Raw genomic sequence first — 23,162 nt, 5'->3', positions numbered from 1 at the left:
CAAGGATTCTAAATTACTTCATTCAACTGTGAATATTTTGAGTAATTACAATTTAAATAATTGCAAGCAAATTCATTGTGGACATGCGTTACTAAATTAACAGATTAAGCGCGATTTGGACATTTTTTAAAGAGTTATTGTCTTCGCACACCCACACGATGTGTTAATTAACATATTAGCCTATGTATGCAATGACCATACAGATAAGTTGAGGAAATAAAGACTGCATGTTAAGTTAACATGTATTTACAGATACAGATACACATAAGGTTATAATGCTGACCATTTCATATCAGTGGCATTAGAACAGTAAGCAATTTCTTAAATACTGAGTGATACGTAACATATCTTAGCAGTTTGCACACTGAGTACATGATGAATTGTTTCTATATTTACATTATTTACAACGCTTTGTTAAAATATTTCACCCTACTGTAACTTGACCGTGTTGGACTGTATTACCTGTTTATCACAACCATACCTTACCTCGGATTTGGAACAATTCAAATTCGTTCATTAGACTTCGCGCTTATTTTAGGTTTTACGTTTTTGTTCAATACTTGCCTTATGCTGTCAGACAACAAAATATATTTTGTGAATTGTGTCCCATTACCCAATGACCTGAATGATGTACAACTTTCAACATCGATGCAAACATTTACAGTTTCGGTCTATTTTCATGTTTGAACTAATAAGATGGTATCGTGATTGTAACAATGAACGGAAAGTGGAGGGCATGTACTCGTCCATGACCATGATTGAAGCTTATTTAGTAAGGCTAGTCTTCCAAATAGGGCACTTAAAATCATTTATTATTGGAAAGTTGCACCTTATTGCATTGTTAATTGTTGTTTGAGTGTTAGAATTGTGTTAATTTCATCATCAAAATTATATTGTTGTTTATGATGACATTGTTGCTGCGGTTGCTGTAAATGTGAGACATTATGGGAATAACACTCTTTTCAAGATCTAACATTCATGTATTCTACACTAAAAGGTTCATGATGGCATATCATCTGATTCAAAATTGGTATTTGAAGTGTATATACATTTTATGACTGAGGTATAGGTTTATCAGGAACAGCGATATCGCCACACTGCATTAAAATATATTAGTTTGACTGTGGTGACAACAAAACCAAAATTAAGAGAGGAATGATGATAGATTTGCATAAAAAATAATAACAGCAACAATAAAAGTAACAACTGTATTTCTAACGAGAGAAAAAACAAAAGCATCTTGTAAAAGAAGTATTCTGCATTGCAGACGGATGGTTATAACCAATTACCCTAGTCATAATCCCTTTTGCTTTTATTTGTTGATTGAAAGGTAATTTTTTGCTAGCGGCAAACTCTGTGCAAGCTTTTATTTTTTTAGATTACGCCGACATTTTATATAATGCATTTTATGATAATAAAAAAATTTTCAGAATTTATAAGTAGGTATATTTACATAGATTCGTATTCACATTTTGACCGACTCAGAAAGCATGGAAACAATATAAATTTGTCATGTTCTCAACGGTTCTAAAGGTATAGAATTAAATGGTTTTTTTTCTTGATCACTCAAATATTGTTAATTATCGCGTCGAAGAAAAGCCCTACACAAAACTAGTATGTATGTTATATTAGTATTATTATCATTATATCAGGTTATAGTATTGCACATATATTTTCATCTTTTGCGTTCTTGTTTCAAAACGAAAGAGGTTAGAAAAGTTTGGCCAACAACAGAAAGTTTTGTGTTTTGAAAATAGTCACATCATCACTATAACTTGTACCTGTTGCAGTAAAAGGTTCTCACAAATGACTTTGTGAAATAAATGATCACCTAATAATCCTTAATGAAGCGTTACGAATAGAAAAAACAACTAAAAATAATGATAACAAGTACAAGGATTAGCAAAGTAAACTCTAGAATACAATTTTTTTAAAATTAAAATACAATCGGATAAAACACAAATAATGGGATTTTCGGTATGATATCGTAGATTGTGCAGTTGTTACCTTTTGACACCAAATGTCGATCAGAATAGTGTCAGAATGTCGATAATGTAGATCTAAATTTCCTGCTGAGAGTTGATATAAATATTTCGATTTAAATGTAAAGATGACCCCATCGTTGTATGTTAGTTTCTAAAGTTTCATATATTGCTCTTAGCTAAGAACACATGCCGGAAAGAACTGCATGCATCTGTATTTATAAACTACTGGATATTTTATTGCTTCCATGTGATCAAATTCCTTAACAGCCAGGTCATACAATATACGTATTTGTTTAATTTACAGGAAAAATGATCAGGTTGCTTCAAACGATATTTTTTTAACAAATGTCAAATATCTGTAATTGATATTTGCTAGATTGTACTAGCGTTCATTTAAACCTCTATACGTATACATGCAGAACTACATCTGTGTAACCCCCACTTGAAACGAAATCAGCATTATCAGTTGCAAAACGTTTAAATAATATGAAATGCTCACAAAGAAAAAGAGCAGCAAGCCAAACAAAAACAAAAAAAGAACATAGACAAATATGAAAACGTTCATTGAAAGCACAAACCTACAATATGCACACTTAAATCCAGGACAAATACGCATATCAATATTGTTGAATGCGCAAAATTTCAAATATTTTGATTCTAATTACAGATAATGTGTTCTGATTATTTTATGTTAAGTAGATTCCGGAATAACTATTGTATTTTGAAATACCCCAATATTATTAATCTTTTACATCTTTGATCAATTGTGGAAGTGTAATATATATCTGTGTTATGAAATGTCTTGATGCAAATTGTCATTAACATATTACAACTAAAATAAAAGTTCAGAGCTGTCTTGAGTACGTAGATAATCAATATTTTCTTTAGAGATAACCAAATGTCATGTAAACACAAAAAAGTTATTGTTTTTGAAAACATATTATAGCTTATATGTCTAAATATTTTAATTTCTTTTATAACTAGGAGCATTGGAATGCTTGGGATGTTTTGACGTAGTCGCTTAATGAACATTCGATGTTTAAATTCAATATACATAAATAACATTTTCTACTGAGAAACGTTTTCATTACTTACAATAAAGAGAGAGATAAACTATGTCTTTGCACTTGTAAGTACGCTCAAATGGATTTTGTGCTCTAGCTTTACTAGTATGTTTTACTAACAATACATAATTACAACCATTAACATCTAACATATGACAATGTTTATTATCACCTGTATATTAATAAGACAAGTTTGAGTCCATTTTCACGTTGCCACATCGAATATAGATTCGTGATAGGCATTGTATTGTATCTCATATAAACGTTTGATTGTATCCCACCGATTGAGTGGTCCTTGGTATTTTTCAATTTGGTATCCAGGTGTTTTCGTAAATAACCATACCACCTGTAAGAAAAGTATTTTAGTTTAATAACAGTAAGGTAACTGTGACATGGTCTCTATCAAAACTTTTAGTAGTAGGTAATTACTTAAGAATCAGTTAGCCATTAGTTTGTATTAAGAAACAAACACAAAAAGAGAAAAAGTAATAGTTAACACCAACGTAGACAAGTATAACGCTCAAGTATCATCTCAAATTTCTACGTATTACATGGCGGGCATAATTAATACTTCTATATGCTATCCACGTATCGCTAAGAATTTCATATGAAAATATATCCCTGGTTCTTACTGCTGCATTACTTGATATTGATGATTTTGCCATAGCTTATTGTAATTGATTAGCATGGGTCAGAACGTCATATAATGGAAGAAGTATAAAAAAGAAAGAAAACCTATTACAATGTTATTAATAATGTATATAAACTTAAAATAAATTAAATATAGTATTTTATTTTTAAGAATATAGATTATCCGACATGGGGGATTAGCATATATAATATGCCGAACAAATATCATAGATTCATCTGATATCAACTTAGGAAAGAGTATAACGTATTAATGCAACATAATATGATTGCATTAACATGGTGAAAATATAACGTAAACACAAAATGTTGAGCTCTTTTATAAATTTGTTCATCGAAAACTTCATTTTCATTGAATTTGTCGCCAACACATTAATTAAAGATTATGCTTCATGTCTTGCAAATGAGAGATATCCACAATTTTAAATATTAATCGCTTTGGACACCGAGAAACAAACGTCGAAGACAAGTTTACTTTATCGAATATAATACTACAAATATGATTTGTTCACTGGTTATATTTAAACATACTGTCATGATTTATCTCTCTGTTAGCTGAACAATAACTTTAGAAAAATCAAAAGTGGATAATATCAAAATATATATGTCAATATTTCAGGACGTGTTCAAACGATAACAGGCTTTATTTTCTTGGATGCAAACTGTAGTATGAAATGTAAGTTTGGACATATATTTGTGTAAAAGGTTTTATTGATTCTACAGTTTAATTATGGAAATTGTAAGAATGAATGATCATGATGTAAAATACAAATTAATTTTATGCTATCAGTTTGAAGTGAGCAAAGTAAAACTATTTCCAGGCAATGACACCATAAATATAATCACTGTATACTTAGTCTCTCCTGACATATAGTATGCAATAAGCGATTGTTGATTATGTTGTGGTGAGAGGGGTATCCGAAAGTATAAACTAGGGTTCCAAATATTAGCAACGGGGAATATACTACATTACTAGCCCTAAATGCAAGTTTCCCCATTCCCAAGAATTTATGTATATTCGTTCATACCTTCAAGGATCTCCTGATTCATTGGGTTGTCTGACACCAAGCCAGCATTTGAATATTGATGCATCTCGTCAGAGCTGGTACTGTCAGCATTTCTGAACCGAATTTTAGAGACATAAGCAAATTGAGCGGAAAATGTTCTTTCAGAATTGTCGTTTACATATTTAACATTTGTAATAACGTCATCTTTACCGTTATAGACATAGTTACACATCAGGTTTGCTTCTCGTGTGTGAAGAAACGAAATCCTAAATGGCAAAGGAAGTTTTAGTACTTGCGTCAACCATTTTGTTTTTGTCAACTCATATATTGGCCGACAATATTGTCTATAGCAGATATACGGATTATATTACAGAATGTGAAAATATTTGTCATTTAAAATTTAAAGCAATTAACAGTGTACCACGTTATTATGCCCTGTAACTGAGTTTTACGTTTTTGAGGCAAGGCTGTGGTGCTGTTTCTTTCTCTTATTTCAGTATTTTTTTCTTTCGTCCCAGCATTGTTTGACCCGATTTACCAGTTGTTCAAAGCTTCATCATATCCATTCCATTTCAGGAGTTCAAGGTCTTTGCTTTAGATTCTTAACGTCTTCAGTATATTTCTGTTCTGGATGTATCATATGTTCTATTGAGGAATAAATCGAGATCGTAAAAGAAACACACCGTATTCAATGTTTTCAGATATTCAACTAATGTACAAAACTGGCTCATCTAAAAGTATTTTTTTTTTTTAAATATTCCTTATCATCATTAGACAGATGGTCTTTATTAACAATTCTTTCATTATCAAATTATGAATGTTGCGCTAATTGTAAATTTAGGCTTTCCGAAATGTAGCAGTTGTCACGAAAATAAATATGTTTACTCCTACCTTAAATCTGTTTACTTCTTTGGTTGCCTCGTTAATTAACAATGTACGTATATCCACGTCAATAATGTCTGCATACCATTGTTAATCTGCATTGCTTGTTAGTTAGGTCTTTTAAATATTTGCTTTATTTCATTATATGCTGCGGGTAATGAAACATTCTATCTAGTGGATGACCATGTCCAAAATCAGTAACAGTTTTGGTAAATAACTATTTTTTATATTTTTCTCAGAATTAGAACCCTTATCTTGAGCTATGTCAAAAACTTTTATTTTGTTTTATCTAGACTACGTGATGACTGTCATATGTTTTATTGTTATGCAAGTGAAGGACTTTCTAATTATATCCACAGTCTTTTTATTCCTTCTAGAATAATGTACTTGTGACCATCATCTGTGGTTTTGTTTTGCATCTTAGTTTGTCGTATAACTAATGTTTTTTCTTCAGAAAGTCTGTCGTTCGTGCTTGAAGATATAGCACAATCATTTTTTTATTATTGTTGCGACCAGTTGTTCATTTGGGCTCGAATTTATTTCTTCAAGTTATTCTATTCTAGAAGCTTTTCTGAGGAAATCCAGAATCCTCTGATAACTATTTTGGAGATTATACATTAATGGATTTATAGTGAAATACAGACAAAAGAAAATACTTTTTGGATTGTACTAATGTGATCCAACAAAAGAATGTTGGCATAGCAGCATTATACGGGTCATCACAGACACATCAACACGTTCAGCGTTGGATTTAGTTTGCATTTCCATTAAAGTTCACTCAGACATTTGTCTGTAATTTTATTATTATTTTGGCATTAAATTCATTCGCAATTCCGTAAGTTCTTGTTTGTCATATTAACGGTGTATTATACTGAAATAAATTATTTGTATAATTGTACAAACGTTGATGTTTTATCTCTTTTCTGTTACCTATATTAATAGCATAGACTCATAACAATACTTGCCAGATTCTTTTGGATTGAATTATTATGCCGGTTGCTTGTGTTGCCTGTTTGCAGGTTGCACAAGTCATCATTGTTTTAATTCAACATTGTTTTGTTTTTGTCATTATAATTTATTACCACATATGAGTGATGCGTCTGAAAGAAACTGACTGAACCGTGAAAAATGTTTTATTACTGCTTGTCTGTTACAAAAAATCCTACAGGACAACTTTATACCTGATAGTTTGTCTTTAGTTGTTGTAAGTAGGCCTAAGAACGACGTTGTAAAACATGTCCTTTTTAAGGAGTTTGGAACGTTTCTTGTTTTCTTTCAGATTTATTAATGATTTTCGATTTATGTCATGATGTAAATTCATAAGTCTGATTCTAAAACAACTACTTCATAGATTGGGCCACTATGTATTGTGTTTAATCTATATTTAACCTCATAAATTGTATTTTTATTTAAGGTGAATTGTTATGGACTGACAATGTAAAACTCAACATCTCTTTAAGTCGTACTGTGAACTAAGCCTAATAACAATTGTCTATTTACTAACAACAGATGTGTTATATATTTTTCTTCATCATTTTTGCAGATGTTACAAGTGCGTTCACTTCGCACAATTTTCAATGTCTGACTGGTAGTATTTGTGGAACAATTGTCTATGGCTGTTCATTCACAAATATATGTCCTAGATTTGCTCGGCAATATCAACATACTGAAAAATATAAACCCAATCATAGGTCTTTTGTTACATCTTACGTTTCCATTTTTGACAATTGTTCATTAGGGAGACTATCGTCTATATCATTAGGTAACATGCTAATTACTTTCAGACTAATGAAAAGAAACGAAACATGTGCTACAATTGACGACAAAAAAGAAAGCATTGAATCAAGGAATAAAACAATGATATTAGCATCTCCCTCGCAAACAACGGTTGCGAGATGACCTTTTGTTTACCACGTTGGGTTCATTTTGTCTTTCGGTTCGTTATACATTTGTTCGACTATCCACAATTGGTAACACAGTTTACATTAAAACTGGTATTTCGGGGTGATCTGGGAGGGGTAGTACCTCTGGTGGATGGGCACGTCGTGCTCCTTCTGGAGTAGCTTGTCCATCTTTGGTCCTCACCAGGCCCTCAGCTGTCACCTGTGTCTCCACGTAGCTGTAGCATGCACAGCGGCCACACCACGGGCAACGGCTTCGACTGGCCGGCTAAACCAGGTAGAGGGTAGCCGACGGGCCTCAAAAAACCCTCTGTGACTTAGGAGTTTGCCTATCCTTGCAAGCAAAGCCAGTTTCGTCAGACTGGGCAGAAGAGATCAACTGAGTGATCCAACGGCCACGAAGACGAATCTGCAAACGTTTTGTGGAGAGCGCGGGGTATGACAAGGCACGGAAGACGTCATAGCCATGCAATGCAGCCGAAGTAGTCCCCAGCCGTGACGAATCTTCGTACCACTTAGTTCTAACTACCAAGGCCGAGAGAGTGAGGCTGTCTCTGTGCAAAGGCTGTTTCACTTTAATCTCCTTCACGCACAGGTTATGTTGTGCACCTATCATTCATCCTCATCATCACACTCATTGTTCCTTACCTGCACCTACCAAAGTCCATCGGCGATGGGCGACTGGCGACACAACAGGTGGAGATGACCACTGGGAGTTGTAGTCAGAGACTTGCACGTAGGCGGCCCTTGGAAAGTGGTCGTTTTGCTCTGCACCCAGGGCAGCAGAACAGTTCGGCAGCATCCAGGGGCAACTGAGCAGACTTTTTCAGGACGGGGCTGCTCACCCTGAATAGGGAGAGGCCTAGAAAAGGTAGCCTAAAAAAAGCTTTCCCTAAAATATCTGGCCAGCAAGCCGCGGCAGGCAAGATCATCCATATCCGCTGTCGAAATAATAAAAGAAAACAAACTTATTATTGGAGCATGGAACATCCGTACTCTCATGGACAAAGAGAACGTAGCAAGACCACACAGGATAACAGCTCTAGTTGCTAGGGAGCTTTCACGCTACAATATTGACATTGCAACCTTGAGTGAAACCAGGTTCGCAGAGGAGGGTTCTATTACTGAGCTAGCAAGCGGCTGCACATTCTTCTGGAAAGGAAAAGCCCAAAATGAGGACATGATCCATGCAGTCGGACTGGCTATCAAATCATGTCTTCTGAAGCAGCCTCCGGAAATGCCTGTTGGTATCAATGAGAGGCTAATGAAATTGCGAATACCTATCAGCCACAAACTTCCATGCAACAATCATCAGCGCCTACGCCACTACCCTATCGAGTGCAGCAGAAGCCATCGAGCAGTTCTATACCGACCTCAGCTCTATACTTAGCTCAGTTCCAGCTGACGACAAGATCATACTACTGGGGGACTTCAACGTCCGTGTTGGCTGTGATTATGGTCGATGGAAAGGTGTGCTTGGCAAACACGGTGTCGGCAGAATGAACAACAACGACCTGCTCCTACTCAGCAAATGCGCAGATTTTAACCTCCTAATCACAAACTCAATGTTCAGAATGGCGAACAAACACAAGAACACCTGGATGCACCCCAGATTTCTCCATTGGCACTTAATCGACTATGTAATAGTCCGCCAGCGTGATGCCAAGGCCATGCGAGGAGCATAATGCTGGACAGACCACAAACTTGTCAGACCTACCCTACATCTGTACATTGCCACTCATCACCTAAGACGTCCTAAACTTGTGCGCACAGCCTTCAACATTGTCAAACTTCAGCAGCCTTCCACCAAGCTCAACTTCCAGACGTGACTAGATGATAAGCTGTCAACAAACGGACCAATATGTGGAAATGCCTCCTAAAAATGGAACAAGCTCAGGGACAGGATAAGAGAAACAGCTATGGCGACGCTGGGCCCAAAGAAGCGAATCCATCAAGACTGGTTCGACGAGAACAACGATGCCATTGAAGATCTGCTTGCCAGAAAGAACAAAGCATTCATGGACTGGCAGAAAGACACAAACTCCATCAACAAAAAAGACCTATTCAAATTCTATCAAGCTGAGGCTCAGAGGGAAATCCGGAAGATGCATGACCATTGGTGGGAAAAGAAAGCTGATGAAGTGCAAAGCTATGCTGGCACTAACAACTCCAAAGAGTTCTATAACGTCATCAGGTCAATCTTCAGCCACGCAAAGTCCAGCTCTGCGCCCTTGCTCGCTTCAGATGGCATTACACTAATAAAGGACAAGAATGGCATTAAGGAAAGATGGAAAGAACGTTTTAGTCATCTCATAAACATGCCTTCATGGGTCAGCCAACCTGTTCTTGACAAAATACCCCAGCAGCCAACGCACCACCAACTGGATATTCCACCAACGATGGAGGAGTTGAGGAGGGCCATTAAACAAATTAACTGTGGCAGGGCAGCTTGAAAGGATGGTATCCCAGCGGAGGTGTACAAGGCTCTCAGTGAACAGATTCTGGAGGCATTCCACGATGTGCTAATCAGCATCTGGACGGAAGAAGAGATGCCAAACGACCTCAGGGACGCATCAATCATGACCGTCTATCAAATAAAGGCACACATTTGGACTGCAGTAACTACAGAGGCATCTCCCTGCTGTCCATAGCTGGCAAAACACTTGCTCGCATCATCCTCAACAAGGTTATTGCGGCAGTGTCAGAAGATAACCTACCCAAGTCTCAGTGTGATTTTCGCCCAGACCGCAGCACCGTTTACATGATCTTCGCAGTGAGACAAGTCCAAGAGAAGTGCCTTGAGCAGAAAATGAATCTGTATGCTGTCTTCGTGGACCTGACAAAGGCTTTTGATACAGTCAACAGAGACGCACTGTGGGTAGTACTCAAGAAACTTGGTTGTCCTCAGAAGTTTACCAACCTCATTCTGCTCCTCCACGTTGACATGACTGGAGAGATTCTCTCAGACGGTGAACCCTCTGAGAAATTCCCAACATATAATGGTGTCAAACAGGGCTGTGTACTTGCTCCGATACTCTTCAACCTCTTCTTCGCACAGGTACTGTTCCATGCCACCCATGACCTTGACATTGGCATCTACATTAGGTATTGCCTGGATGGATCAGTGTTTGATCTCCTAGCTGCAAAAAGAAAGACGCTAGAAAGACTCAGCATTGAAGCACCCTTTGCAGATGACTGTACCCTCTAGGCCCATGAAGAGACTCACCTACAGACAATCATGGACAGATTCTCCAACTTATTTGGACTCACAATCAGCCAAGGAAAGACAGAAGCCCTCTTCCAGCCCGCCCCAACCACTGTCCCCTCACAACCCTGTATCATCACTGGCGACACGCAGCTGAAGAATGTGGACAGTTTCAAATACCTTGGCAGCACAATATCTAGTGACGGCTCCCTGGACAAAGAAATCACTGCGAGGATCGAAAAAGCCAGTCAAGCACTCGGACGACTTCGAACCAAGGTTTTGCAGCACAAGGACATACGCCTGTCAACAAAGATGAAAGTATACAGTGCAGTTGTCCTCACGTCTCTCTTGTATGGCTGTGAAATGTGGACACTCTACCGAAGACATATCAGTCAGATGGAACAATTCCACCAGCGCCACCTGAGATCCATTATGCGTATCAAGTGGCAGGACCGAATCACCAAACAGGAAGTCCTTGACAGAGCCAACACAACAAGCATCGAAGCCAAACTAATCCAGACCCATCTTCGTTGGACTGGCCATGTCATTCGCATGGATCAAAGCAGAATTCCAAAGCAGTTGTTCTATGGCGAGCTAGCCCAGGGAAACCGAAACCAAGGCCGCCCTCAGAAGAGGTACAAAGACAACCTCAAGATGAACATCAAATGGACAGACCTCCAACCCCGCCAGCTCGAGCTCGCTGCCTTAGACAGAAGCCATTGGCGAGCGCTGACCAGAAAAGCCTGTTCCACCTTTGAGGATGACCGCCACCAGCGTCTTGCTGCAACTCGGGAGAGACGTCACAGAACTGTATCACAAAAACCACCAACCATCGGTGTCCCATGCCTCACCTGCAACCGCCTGTATGCATCGGAATTTGGGCTCAGGAGCCACATGCGCGTCCACCGTTGAATGAGATCGCACAACTTGTCTTCCTCGACGCGAGAGACTACCATTATTATTATTTATTATATATATATATATATATATATATATATATATATATATATATATATATATATATATATATATATATATATATATATATATATATATATATATATATATATATATATATATATATATATATTACCTTATCGGCCACAGTGAAAGTTTTATCCGTAAGTGACTTTTGAATTTATAAGAATTGTTTTTACACCATCTCTAAGCATTCTATTTTACCAAACTCTAACAAAGTGAAAACTTAGATGTACCTTGTAAAATGATCACTCACCAATTCCAATGGTTTGTAACTGTCAGCTGTTGGTCACTTTTGACTGTGTTATCCTTTTTACATCGTACTTCTGTTATACGTATATATGTTTGTTTTCATATTTCTAAAAGGATTTTGTTAATCAACTCTGAAATTACTTCCTTAAATAATACTGATTTAAATATGTTGCTATCAGGATTATGTTGTTATATGAAGGTTATCAATACTGCATTCATTTTGTGAAACAGTATCTATTGCACAGTATTGTGATACAGGATTCTGATATTTGAAATTAAAATAACAAACTCCATGTCTTTGTTCTTATAGTCTACGTTATAACTCAGTTGGGTTAAATACGGTCCATGCTACCTATACTTATATACTTATTATCTCTTGATAACACTACTGTTGAGTTCATATTAAAGTCATCTAAAACAATATCACTGATAATTCATGTATGTACTAAGTGTTATATAATGTAGCTATTCATCATTGGTTGTGTGGTCTAAAAACAATTAAATAATTGTTACGTATGTTAACCTCAAAAGTAAAATCAATAAATACAAACAACCATGCACGTTAAGATATCTATGTTATCAACATGTAATTTATGAGTGGTTTTGAGTACAATGCATACAATACATATGTTTTTGTCCACGAATTTGGAGCAAGAAAGGTACATTAAAAATTTAATTTACTGGAAATGTTGTCTTGCATGACGAGATTTAACATTGTGCAAAGGTAGAAAAATCAGTAATGTATACCAAGTTTTTTTGGCAATAGGAATGTTAGTCTATAAGAGTTTGAGTGATTCAGGAACGTTCTTCTAAAAAATACGATGTTTAACATTGGAAATGTACCTTTCTGTCTTAAATTAGACTTAACTTTGGGTTACACAAAATTGTTTGAGTGGACTAGGAGTGTTATACGCGTACTACTAGCACATAATACACGTCTTTTCTTACATGGTAACTACGCAAACAAATGGTAAAATGTCTTTATGTTGCATACTGGCCCATATAAAATGTATGAACTCTCAGGTCAATATGATGCAATAAGAATAAGTGTAGCCCTTGATTGTACTTACTTGGCTCAAATATTATTGTTTTCTTTAAACTGTTTCTGATAAGAATCTACACAATGTATTTCGATCTATCTACAATCACTTTCTATTTGTCACTGATATACAATAATGAACATATGTAAAAGGCAAGTATTTGATAAACTTAATGTACAAAGAAAACGAAAAGTAGCTGGTTTTAAAATGAAACGTACCTGACATTGTCACCACTGCTTCTTCGGATATCTGTGGGAAAAGATTAAACAATGGCGCGTAATCGAAACCAATACTACCGCAATATAAACACCATGACTAAACATGTTATACAGGCCTATGGTATTTTTTGTTATTTCATTATAACTTATATGTGTTCTGTGTAAGGGGGCATTAGGAAAATGAAACAAAGGAAATTACACTTTAAAATAGATAACTTTACAAATACAACAAAATATATCGTATTTCACTCTATATGTTTTCCCTGTATTGATTACTAAGACGCATTTAATTAAAAAAGGCATGTACATAACTGCATCAAAAAAGCACCACTTTGTTTCTGTCAATTTAAAATCAGGTGCAATTAATTGATAACTCTATTATCATCCAGATATTGAAAAAAGAACCCGGCACCAACATATATTTCTGATTGATTGCCATTGTGAGACGCCAAAATGGTATACATAATATAAGTGGATATAATCCTGGCATGAGAGCGCGTAAAATATTTTCAAAACAAATATGAATGTCATCACCAAAAAAGGCTTTTTACGTGGCTTCGTTAGTGGTTTTGCATGAGATGCAATTAACTGTAAACCAATCCAGCACTTTAGTTCCACATGAAGAACATTCCCGTTCGAAGTAACACTTATATGCATTTTAGATATAGTCTAAATCGTTTATAGGAAGAAATAATCACACAACAAAATATTGCGGTGTATATTAGATTTGACAATGACAACGACTTAACAAATTTAAAAGATCTTTACGAATATGTTATTCAACTTGTTTCATTTCCTTTACGCTCAGCTTTTGCAATTGTCAAATTGTCACAGTGATCTCTTAACAGGGATGATATAAAATGTATATTTAAAATTTGTTGGTATTCCTCTTATACTGGAGATGGATGTCTAGTTGGCTTCATTTATATCGTTTAGGTGTCGTTGTTTACATCTAACAATATTTTCAGCTGATTGTGTTCCTGTATAGGCAATAAATGATGGAAAAAGGTATCAAGCCTCTAGAAAATGTTTAAACTAATGATGATAGATCCAAAGACTATATTAAATGATTATGAATACATTAAATAAGAACAACATACGTGCATGTATTTGGATAAGCAATGTAATTGCAGTAGTCGTCATTAGTTCAAAAATGATATGTATGAAAGTATCTATTGCAATGTGTAATAAACTGACTGATAAATAAAGACAACATTTAAAAAGCAGCTCCATAAAGATCAACTTAAATATTTTAGCATCTAATGAGCGACATTGAATAATTGTTTAACACTTCTGAGATATTATACCTTGTTGATCAGTAGCAAGATTACTTGGAATTTTTTGTCGAATAAGAAAGAGGTTGCTCATAAGTGCTGGATAAATTATTTCCGTTGCTTCTTATTTTCACCTGACTTATTATTTATTTTTTTCATTCGTAGGTGTCATACGTTTACCTTAATTTAGCTATGTATTACCTTATTACTTCTACTGATTCGGCTGGCTGTGTGAGGAACATAATGTCCTGAACTAGAGTGCGCAAAACTGCTGATTGTATAATTTAGAATGCTTTGGTTTGACATTAACATACTCTTTTCTATTAGTCTTTTACGATCCTTTAGAAACTCAATCAATTTAGCTTGTTTGACATCTCCATCTTTATATTCACTATCATAAATATATGTTAATTTTACATGCAAATGTCTCTACCACCAGTCTCCTTGCTCTTCACTACTAGTTTGAATGCTTTGATCGAGGTCTATAGAGCTTATTGCTTTTTTCCGTAAATATCTGTGTTCATAAATTGGTTTACAATTTCCCTTAACACATGTCAAATTAGAAGATATGTCAAATCTATGTTATGCTCTATGTAATTGTTTTAACGTGGACTTCACACAATTTAATGTCGATTATTTGATTTTTGTTCCTATGACACACGTTCAAAATTAAAGTTTATGGGTCTGTTACAGGTTTCGGGCGTTTTGTAAGCAGAACTTTAAGATTGTTTAAGTTACAAAATTATTTTCTTCATGGTTTTTTACATCGAGAGATTTTCAATAATTAAAGAAAAAAATTAAACGGATTGTTTATAGTATAACGAAAATATGTTTGTTTTTTTTTCTGTCAAGCGCACTTTGCCTCTGTCACTTTAGGAACGCATTTATACAGCTTGCTATATTTTCCATATCCTTGCTTTTCAACTCTGTCTGCATGCAAAGTGTTATGTAACTGACTCACAAATACTTTCGTCAAGAAAGCATTTTGTCTATACCAGTGTGGAACATAATGATAATTTGATCACTTAAGCATTTAGTTTTAAGCTACGGTAATTTTCTACAGATAAATATTTCGGCACCAACATGACATACTACAGTCGCAATTAAATATTCATTGTCCTTCTTTTAAGCAATACTTTATTCTTCATAAATTATTTGTGTGGTGTTGTTAATGTTAGTTTGCTTGTTTTAATTACCAATTCTGCAGGACAACAGTCTGAAACACACTATTATTTTCAACATATTTGAAAAGCTTTTGATCTTTCAAACGTAAAAATGAATTCAAATTATGTCAGATGTATTAGGTCCTAAATTTTACTCTGTTACAGCTGCTTTACTGGCAGACTCGCCTTGTGTTACTTGACATGGTACATTATCCTTTATAAATTTTGTATATGTCTTTTTTCATTGATTTAGATGGACAATACACTGTGCGTGCATATGCTATATAAATGGAACATTTCGCAAAGTAAACAAAGCATATATCATGCATGTGACTTACCTGTGAGTTCTAGGTATGGTTCTATTCCTGTCATGTTGACATGTAGTTCCTCGTATTTTCGATCGTGGACTATTTCGTTAGTACTGGAATGAAAGGAACTGGGAACTGACATAGAACTAGCGGATAGTTGTTTGCAACCAGTATTAGGTTCACGTTGCGTGTATTCGAAACTATTTTGTGGTTATTGGATGAAGAAAGTAGAAGTCATATGATTTTGATTTGGGATTATTGTTGCTATCTCTGCCGATTGATACAAATCTTACTTGTAGACTTCACTCACGAAGTCTTAAAGAGATATAAAATAATGTTCTCGTGCAGCACGGTGCAGCACAGTGGAATAGGCGTCCTCTACTGCGACACATATGTGAGGGAGTATACGCTATTGCCAGAATGTACGTCAAAAGGAAAGCATATGTAGTGGCATGCTGTCTATAGAACAAAAACATAACTTGCTCCTAAACATGCACATATAGAGGAGTTCGTATTATCATTTTTATTATATAACGACTATAAACAATGCAGAATAATAAACAAGCTCGTACAACAGTGTCATTGTACTAATTAGTTTTATAGATTGCGAATATACACATAGTCATATATGATCAAACATTTCCCTCCAAAGTTGCCTGAACCACCTACACAACGCATAGTAGATTAAGATGACATAATGAGAGTTCTGCAGGATAATGAAGTCTATGGAAATTAAACACTATCACTTGGAACACTGTGAGCTTATAACATTTGGGATTACGATTGATACTATAAATCGTAATTGAATTTTAACATTTGGGACTTCTGTGCGACATACGTGAATGATAATATGACGTATGGAATCATACATGAGTTGGTGGTATGTCACGTATTCAAAATGAACATGTATATAAACAGACGATTATAAACACAATTACAAACAATAGCTCACTCTTAGAGATTAATTCACCTCTTTACAATCACATACTTTTTGCACATGTTCTAACAGACCATTATGTATTATTTGAGACAAACACTGACCTTCAGAAACAGAACTAGTGCTAACAGTATGATAACACATATTCTTGCAAACACTTTACCAAGAATAGCTGAGGGTAAAGAAAGAGACACTTAAAACCTAAAAGATCAACGTTGATACAAGCAGGGGTAAAATTTCAGTTTGAGCCAAATCGCACATATACACACGCACAAACACGGATGAGTAGTATTTCCTTTTCTGGAATACTGGGGTGGCACTTGAAAGATCCAGATACTTTTAGATTTTAATTACTAACAAAAATGAGGCCTCTGCACTCTTTGTCCACGTAAATTTCATCGATCATTGGTCCATATTTTAACATCTTTTAGAAGCAGACTACTCTATGAACTATATGCATCTCACACACTGCTCAGTACTTAATGATCCACATCGTCTTCACATATACAGAGTAATCTGATTTGAAGAGTCTCTTGTATATGTTTGTCAACGACTCGACGCTAAGCCCAATATTAACACTGTAAAAGTGGATGGAACGTCTAGTAAAAAACCGTAATTTGTTTATAGTTGGGAAAGCGACGAAGATTCCATTCGGAAGATTGCCAATCCTAGTATGTCTTCTTTGTCTCATAAGAACAGATCAGGTCTTAATCAAAGAAACATGTCACGTCTTCTGTATATCATTCAGCATTCAGGGCGCCATGGATGACACGTGGCGTGATTCAGTCAAGACGGAACATATTGTGACAAGCATGAACAACAGAGTGCACATAAGTTCAGTTCTTTGCAGAATAATCGTATAAAAGAGATGAAAAAATACTAATAATAACAGTATTACCAATATGATGATGGGCGGACTTAGCATTGTGATCTAGGGATAGTCAGCCAGTACAAGTTACAGTACCTTTGTTAAACCAACATAATGCCTCAAGTGATATGTTAATATTTCACCTCAAAATGCAACAAATCTAAGACACATATTTGTTCTATCTCTCGAGGAACGAAAGCAGCAACGCCGTCCAATTGTCTTATAAACTGATATTGCTATTGCCACGTGTACGAAAGAAAATACCAAAAGCGATATAAATTACCCTTTTGGATAGGGATGGAAATAAGGAAAGTGTTTGGAAAGAAACAAAGAAAAAGTGACTAGAAGCATACACAGACACAAAGCAATGGCTTGTCCACAAAGAAATGTGAAATTTTAAAGCTATATAATGATTGTTGCAGATCTTGCATCAAAGACTGAATATGAAACCTGGCTGAAGATTTGTGACTCTCTTGAGCCTAAGTATGTGTTATTCTCATACGCAAAGACTGACCAAAAGTATATACAAGAAGGTTCACAGAGACCAATCCTCTAACATCTCACATGATGTATATGTGTGTGGAGCAGAGGTACTCTAAACCGCTGTTAAATGGCCGAGAAAATATTGTTCCGGAATGATCCTTGCTCGGTACGTTTCTTGACCAGTGAAAATAGGCTCTTGAATATCGGAGTTAAAAGGGTAATCCTAATTTTACTCGAGAAAGTTTATGAAGGTTTTCTCATATCAATTTCTCCGTTCTGTTGCCAAGCCCTGAATAATGAAGAGCACAGCGACTTTGAAATTTATGATTAGCATCGAGAAGATACCCTTTTCAACTAAGGACATATGTGAAAGGGGGTGCTTCTTTAATTCTAAACTTTAGACCAAGCAGCCTAGAGGGACGCAGTCCGGAAGTTATTGACAAACAGCTAGCATCAGCTCATCTTAAACTTCCTGCGACCAAATCTAAGTTAACCACCACTTTGTCGAGGCAAAACTAAAGAAAGGAAATAAAATCAAACTGCAATGAGTTCAGTTTCCCTCGCTTTCAAAGGTTCTTGGGTTTAGCCTCAGAAGCAAGTCCTGGTACATTATGTATTAACCGGGCATGTTTTACCAAAAGAAACCTTCATATATACACGGTGGGCACTTGAAAATCACGTAATCACGTTTACCTCACAAGGTGCTACCAAGACCGTTAGGAATTTTCAAACAGCAGGCCATACACGTGGCACAAAATCAGTAGTATAAACGCTTTGCAATACGAATATTTTCAGCAAGCACGACATGGTAAAACTAATTGAATCTGCACAAAGTTGATGAACATTAGCTCTAGAAGGTGTGACACTTCTTGAACCCATTCAGATTGGCTTAGCAGCGGAGCTTGTTATTAGATCGGCAATGATCCATCAACGTTACACTACAAGACAAAACAATATACAGAAGAAGATATATACTCTAAATGAATAAAAATATAAAGACTGAGATGGGCTAACACTGTTGGTAGGCAAATTAGCCAAAGACAGAGACCCTTACCCACACACCTCCACCCTAAATGATTTTGTATATTTACAGCTGTTTGTAAGGAAATGTAAGCTTTGGGAAGTCTAGACTCCTACACCATCATTGGTATGGTGTCTCCATTTTAATTGGTCAACAGGTAGCACCCTCATATTGCGGAATCAGCACTATCGTAAGTCTTTCATTCACTCTGTTTTTCCTCGTATGCTTTTATTGAGGTAATAGGGATCAGTTACTTGCTTGCTGGAGAACTATCCTGTAAATCCCAAAGTTATTTCATAGCTCTGCTATCGTGTTCGTGTTTGTTGCAGGTGTTTTGGGGTTTAGCGCTGTAAAGGTAGTTTGAGCCCGTGAATGAGACGATGTTAGCTTTCCCGGTAGGCCATTATTGCAACTGTAGCCATTAACCAGATTAATAATATTAACACGATCTATATCTTGTTTACTTAGCATCGGTTGCTTCCAGTGGCTCCGTGGCATTATGGTTACGATCTTTGCTGTGCACTTGAATTCTAAACAGGCAAGGTCAGCCATTTTTATTTGTGACAAGTGTCAGGCAATTATCGAATATCCACTTTCAAGGTCATGGAAAACTATAGAGATATCTTGTTCCTGCATTTCACGATTAACAAGTTTATGTTATATTGTTTCAAAGCCTAGCAATAAACTTATGTTTCGTATCAAGGAGTTTATGTGTAACTATTTGGTGCGGACACCGTCTATGCTTTTCTTTTCTATGGATATTCTAATGTCGGGGTTTGTTGTCTTTCTTACGTTTCGCTCAGTGTAAGCAACGCATGTCACAATAGCTAGGGTGCCACAGATTATATAATATGGAATCGCCTGCTATTTTTCTTGAGCCGGTGTTGCACCTGCAGGTTACGTATGTGTTGTGCATGGCGGCAATGTTCTCTGTTTTATTTAGGCATGCATTGTGTGTTCACCTCGTCACGTCCCTTACTAACAGAAACTTTACTGCCTGTTAAACATTGGAGACCTGTTTCACTTCCTAGGCTTGTTTTACTGAAGCATCCATTTTCGGTTCTGCTCACACATCCGCTTTGTCGGTTCTCATTCCATATCCATCTATATTTGTGCCTGTTATTTCAAGTCGTTGTTTGTTTCCAACATTAATATGTCGATATGATATCATGTTAGCTAAATCTGGTGCTTGTCCTGCATTGCAGCTAAGATAAATTAGTGGCTGCTGATGTTCTATGAAATTATTCAGATGATTTGATCCCTTTTCGAAATCAATCGCAAGTCGTTTTCCGTTATATATTGGCAGAGAGTTGATCCCAAATGTTGCTAAGAGTACAGTAAGGGACAATCCCAGCGTAGAAGTCACCACTCGTTGTAATATGGCACCCACATTTAGGAGGTCGGGCTTTTTATTCTCCCGAAGCAACCAACTCAGGCAACCAAACTTCTTAGCTCTAGTTGGCTTGTTCGTTGCTTGCTCTTGCTGTTGACTCTGTCGGCTCATAGGCTGTCATTTTATTTTCATCGCACCAACATCCGATTACATCAACTGTTATGGTTCTTATAAAGTTCCGAAAATGTTTGTTTTAGCAATTTAATCTTAGTAATATCTAGATAATATCGATAAAGGCTCCACGTGTTATAGCATGAATGGTGATATAGAAAATATGAAGCAACCACTGTTCACTACTGCAAAAACAGGGGCGTACACATGCTGTTAGGACGCTGGTATGTCTTTCCACAGAAGATGTGCACGAAAAGTTTCCTTTCTGAGACACGCAAGTCCTATGCTCTTCGAATTCTCTTACAGTCTCCCTAAATGAGTCATCGTCGTCGCAGAAAAGAGATTTATTTACTAAGCCTGCTCGAAACAATGACAGGCAACATCATTATATCTTTGTGTTATTGCCTATACGGTAATGGTGGCTTGGGCTGGTGTAGGCGAGCTTATGAACGGCTATTTCCATATGCAGGACCTCAAAAAACAAAGACGACAATGTATAGTGAAAAAGGTGTAGTGGGGAACGCAAACGTTTGATCGTGTCACAAAGCATGCTATCCAGATCATTATGTTTTGTATAACTATATTGTATGTTTAACGTTTGTTCATGATTGTAGATTGTAATGATCATTTGTAAACAACATGTTATATATCTAATTAATGTCAATGACTGCAGATTATATTTGAAGATAACGATCTCCGTAACTTATAAATAGGTTGTTTACTTGGAAAATCAACCAGTTTATACTTTGGGAATTTATTGCGATTTAGATCAAATGAGGATGTATTGCGTTACATGTATGGTGCGGATGTATTACGACAAATATCCATCGGGAAGTATATACTGATGAAGAAATGAGCAATTATTTATTCATACCCCTTACTTTACTATTAGTATGAAGACATATTTACTATTTTGCCTTATTTAATTTGAGAGGAATAGTTTATTTAAATTATTTATTGGACATACAAATTGTTCACTGACTGCTTGGAGTAATATACTACTTTATGATTTTTGGGAATTCATTCAAAGTCATTCTTGTTTGAATTGTGGTGATATAGCAAGACGTTTTGGGCACGTCAGCACATTCAATAATGTTGGTACGTCAACACATTTAAGAACAGGAACCCATTTGGAGCAATGTATACGTTTGGAAGTGTGATAGAAATGTTACGATTATGCGTGCCTTAATTTACAATACAGTATGTTTCTATAACACTTTAATTTAATAACGTAAAGAATTAAATAATACGCTGATTTTAAAAATCTTGTTGGATTTGTTTCTTTCTGCTAATTAGTTCAAGGCCATTATGTCGTATCAATAACCCTCAGGAATGCCCATAACTACTGCCTTGTCTTTTGTATACAGCAGAAGTCTGGTATGCAGTGTTGAGGCGTAAAATACAGCAGATGATGGCGATAGCAACAAAGCGGTCCTTACACGAACAAACGTAAAGACCTAATAATGTTTCCTACCTTAAATATTCTCAGAATATTTTTTTATAATGTTTTCTAATTTCATGGTGTTTGTTTTTTTAATCATATCATTATATGTTTTTTATCTTATAGGTGTTGTCTAATGTTGTAAAGCGCTTAGAGCTTCTAAAGATTAGGCGCTATACAAAGTCCTCAATATTATTATTACATATCGATTCAAGCCTCTTGTAGGAAAACTTGCTCTTAATATTCTATTTTCAATCCGATTCTGTCATGAGCGCGAATTATATGTGTGTTATTATTTCGTTCTTCATAGAAATATCGCTGACGATGAAGCTCTACCTCCCATTACTTCTATGGGTCATCCTGTCGTAGTCGTTAACAATTAGCTTGAAGATGAGGTGGTTTCTAAAGCCGGATGTGTGATCATGTAGGAGCTTGAAGTTAAGCTCAACTAAAAATGCGATTTCTAAACGCGACAGCAATATACGCATCAGGCTGGGTGTAACAGACCTCATTACCAGTACCAATATAGCGGTGAACGGTTGGCATCTGTTGATGGTTAACAGCCTCTGAAGAAATTATACACGCCTAGCAGTATTATGTTCAATGACAATGTTTAAAGTCCTTCCGTTAATATTTATGACTTACCGCACCAGTGCGTTGCTGAAAAGAAAAGCATGGCTAACGACTGCTAATACCCAATCGGTGGTTCTAGAGAGGATCTGCCCTAGAGAGATGAACCAAACTTGCCGCTGATGCCAAGGCTGGCGGCGACAATGTGTCAACTACGTGGAAGAAAGAAGATATGTCCACATTAACGGGGCCTAAATAATGCCTAGTCGAGTTCGATGCGTATCGCAAATCACTTGAATTTTCTCATAGACGCGTTATGTAATTTTCAATGCAAAACAGTCCGTAAATATCGCAGCTAAGTGGTGGCAAAACTGATTATAGCTAAAACTAACAAGATGGCTATGAGATCCGAG

General features: G+C 36.1%; 1 protein-coding gene across 1 annotated transcript in view; it reads right to left on the bottom strand.

Moving 5' to 3' along the window:
- Nucleotides 1-1,194: 1,194 nt before the first annotated feature.
- The window catches only part of LOC149782281 (uncharacterized), a 65,244-nt gene continuing 43,276 nt past the window's right edge, over nt 1,195-23,162 (bottom strand). Inside the window, exons 11-14 of the mRNA XM_089933662.1 lie at nt 15,956-16,038; nt 13,181-13,211; nt 4,726-4,817; nt 1,195-3,395 (exon numbers count right to left, since the gene is read on the bottom strand). Coding sequence (XP_089789788.1) covers nt 3,355-3,395; nt 4,726-4,817; nt 13,181-13,211; nt 15,956-16,038 — 247 coding nt within the window. The 3' untranslated portion in view covers nt 1,195-3,354. The remainder of the gene's footprint in view (nt 3,396-4,725; nt 4,818-13,180; nt 13,212-15,955; nt 16,039-23,162) is intronic.

Source organism: Sinohyriopsis cumingii, chromosome 15, assembly GCF_028554795.1.
Source record: "Sinohyriopsis cumingii isolate HCF-2022 chromosome 15, ASM2855479v2, whole genome shotgun sequence".
Classification (NCBI taxonomy): Eukaryota; Metazoa; Mollusca; class Bivalvia; order Unionida; family Unionidae; genus Sinohyriopsis; species Sinohyriopsis cumingii.
The sequence above is the reverse complement of the archived record's forward strand: the minus strand, read 5'-3'. Positions and strand labels throughout refer to the sequence as shown.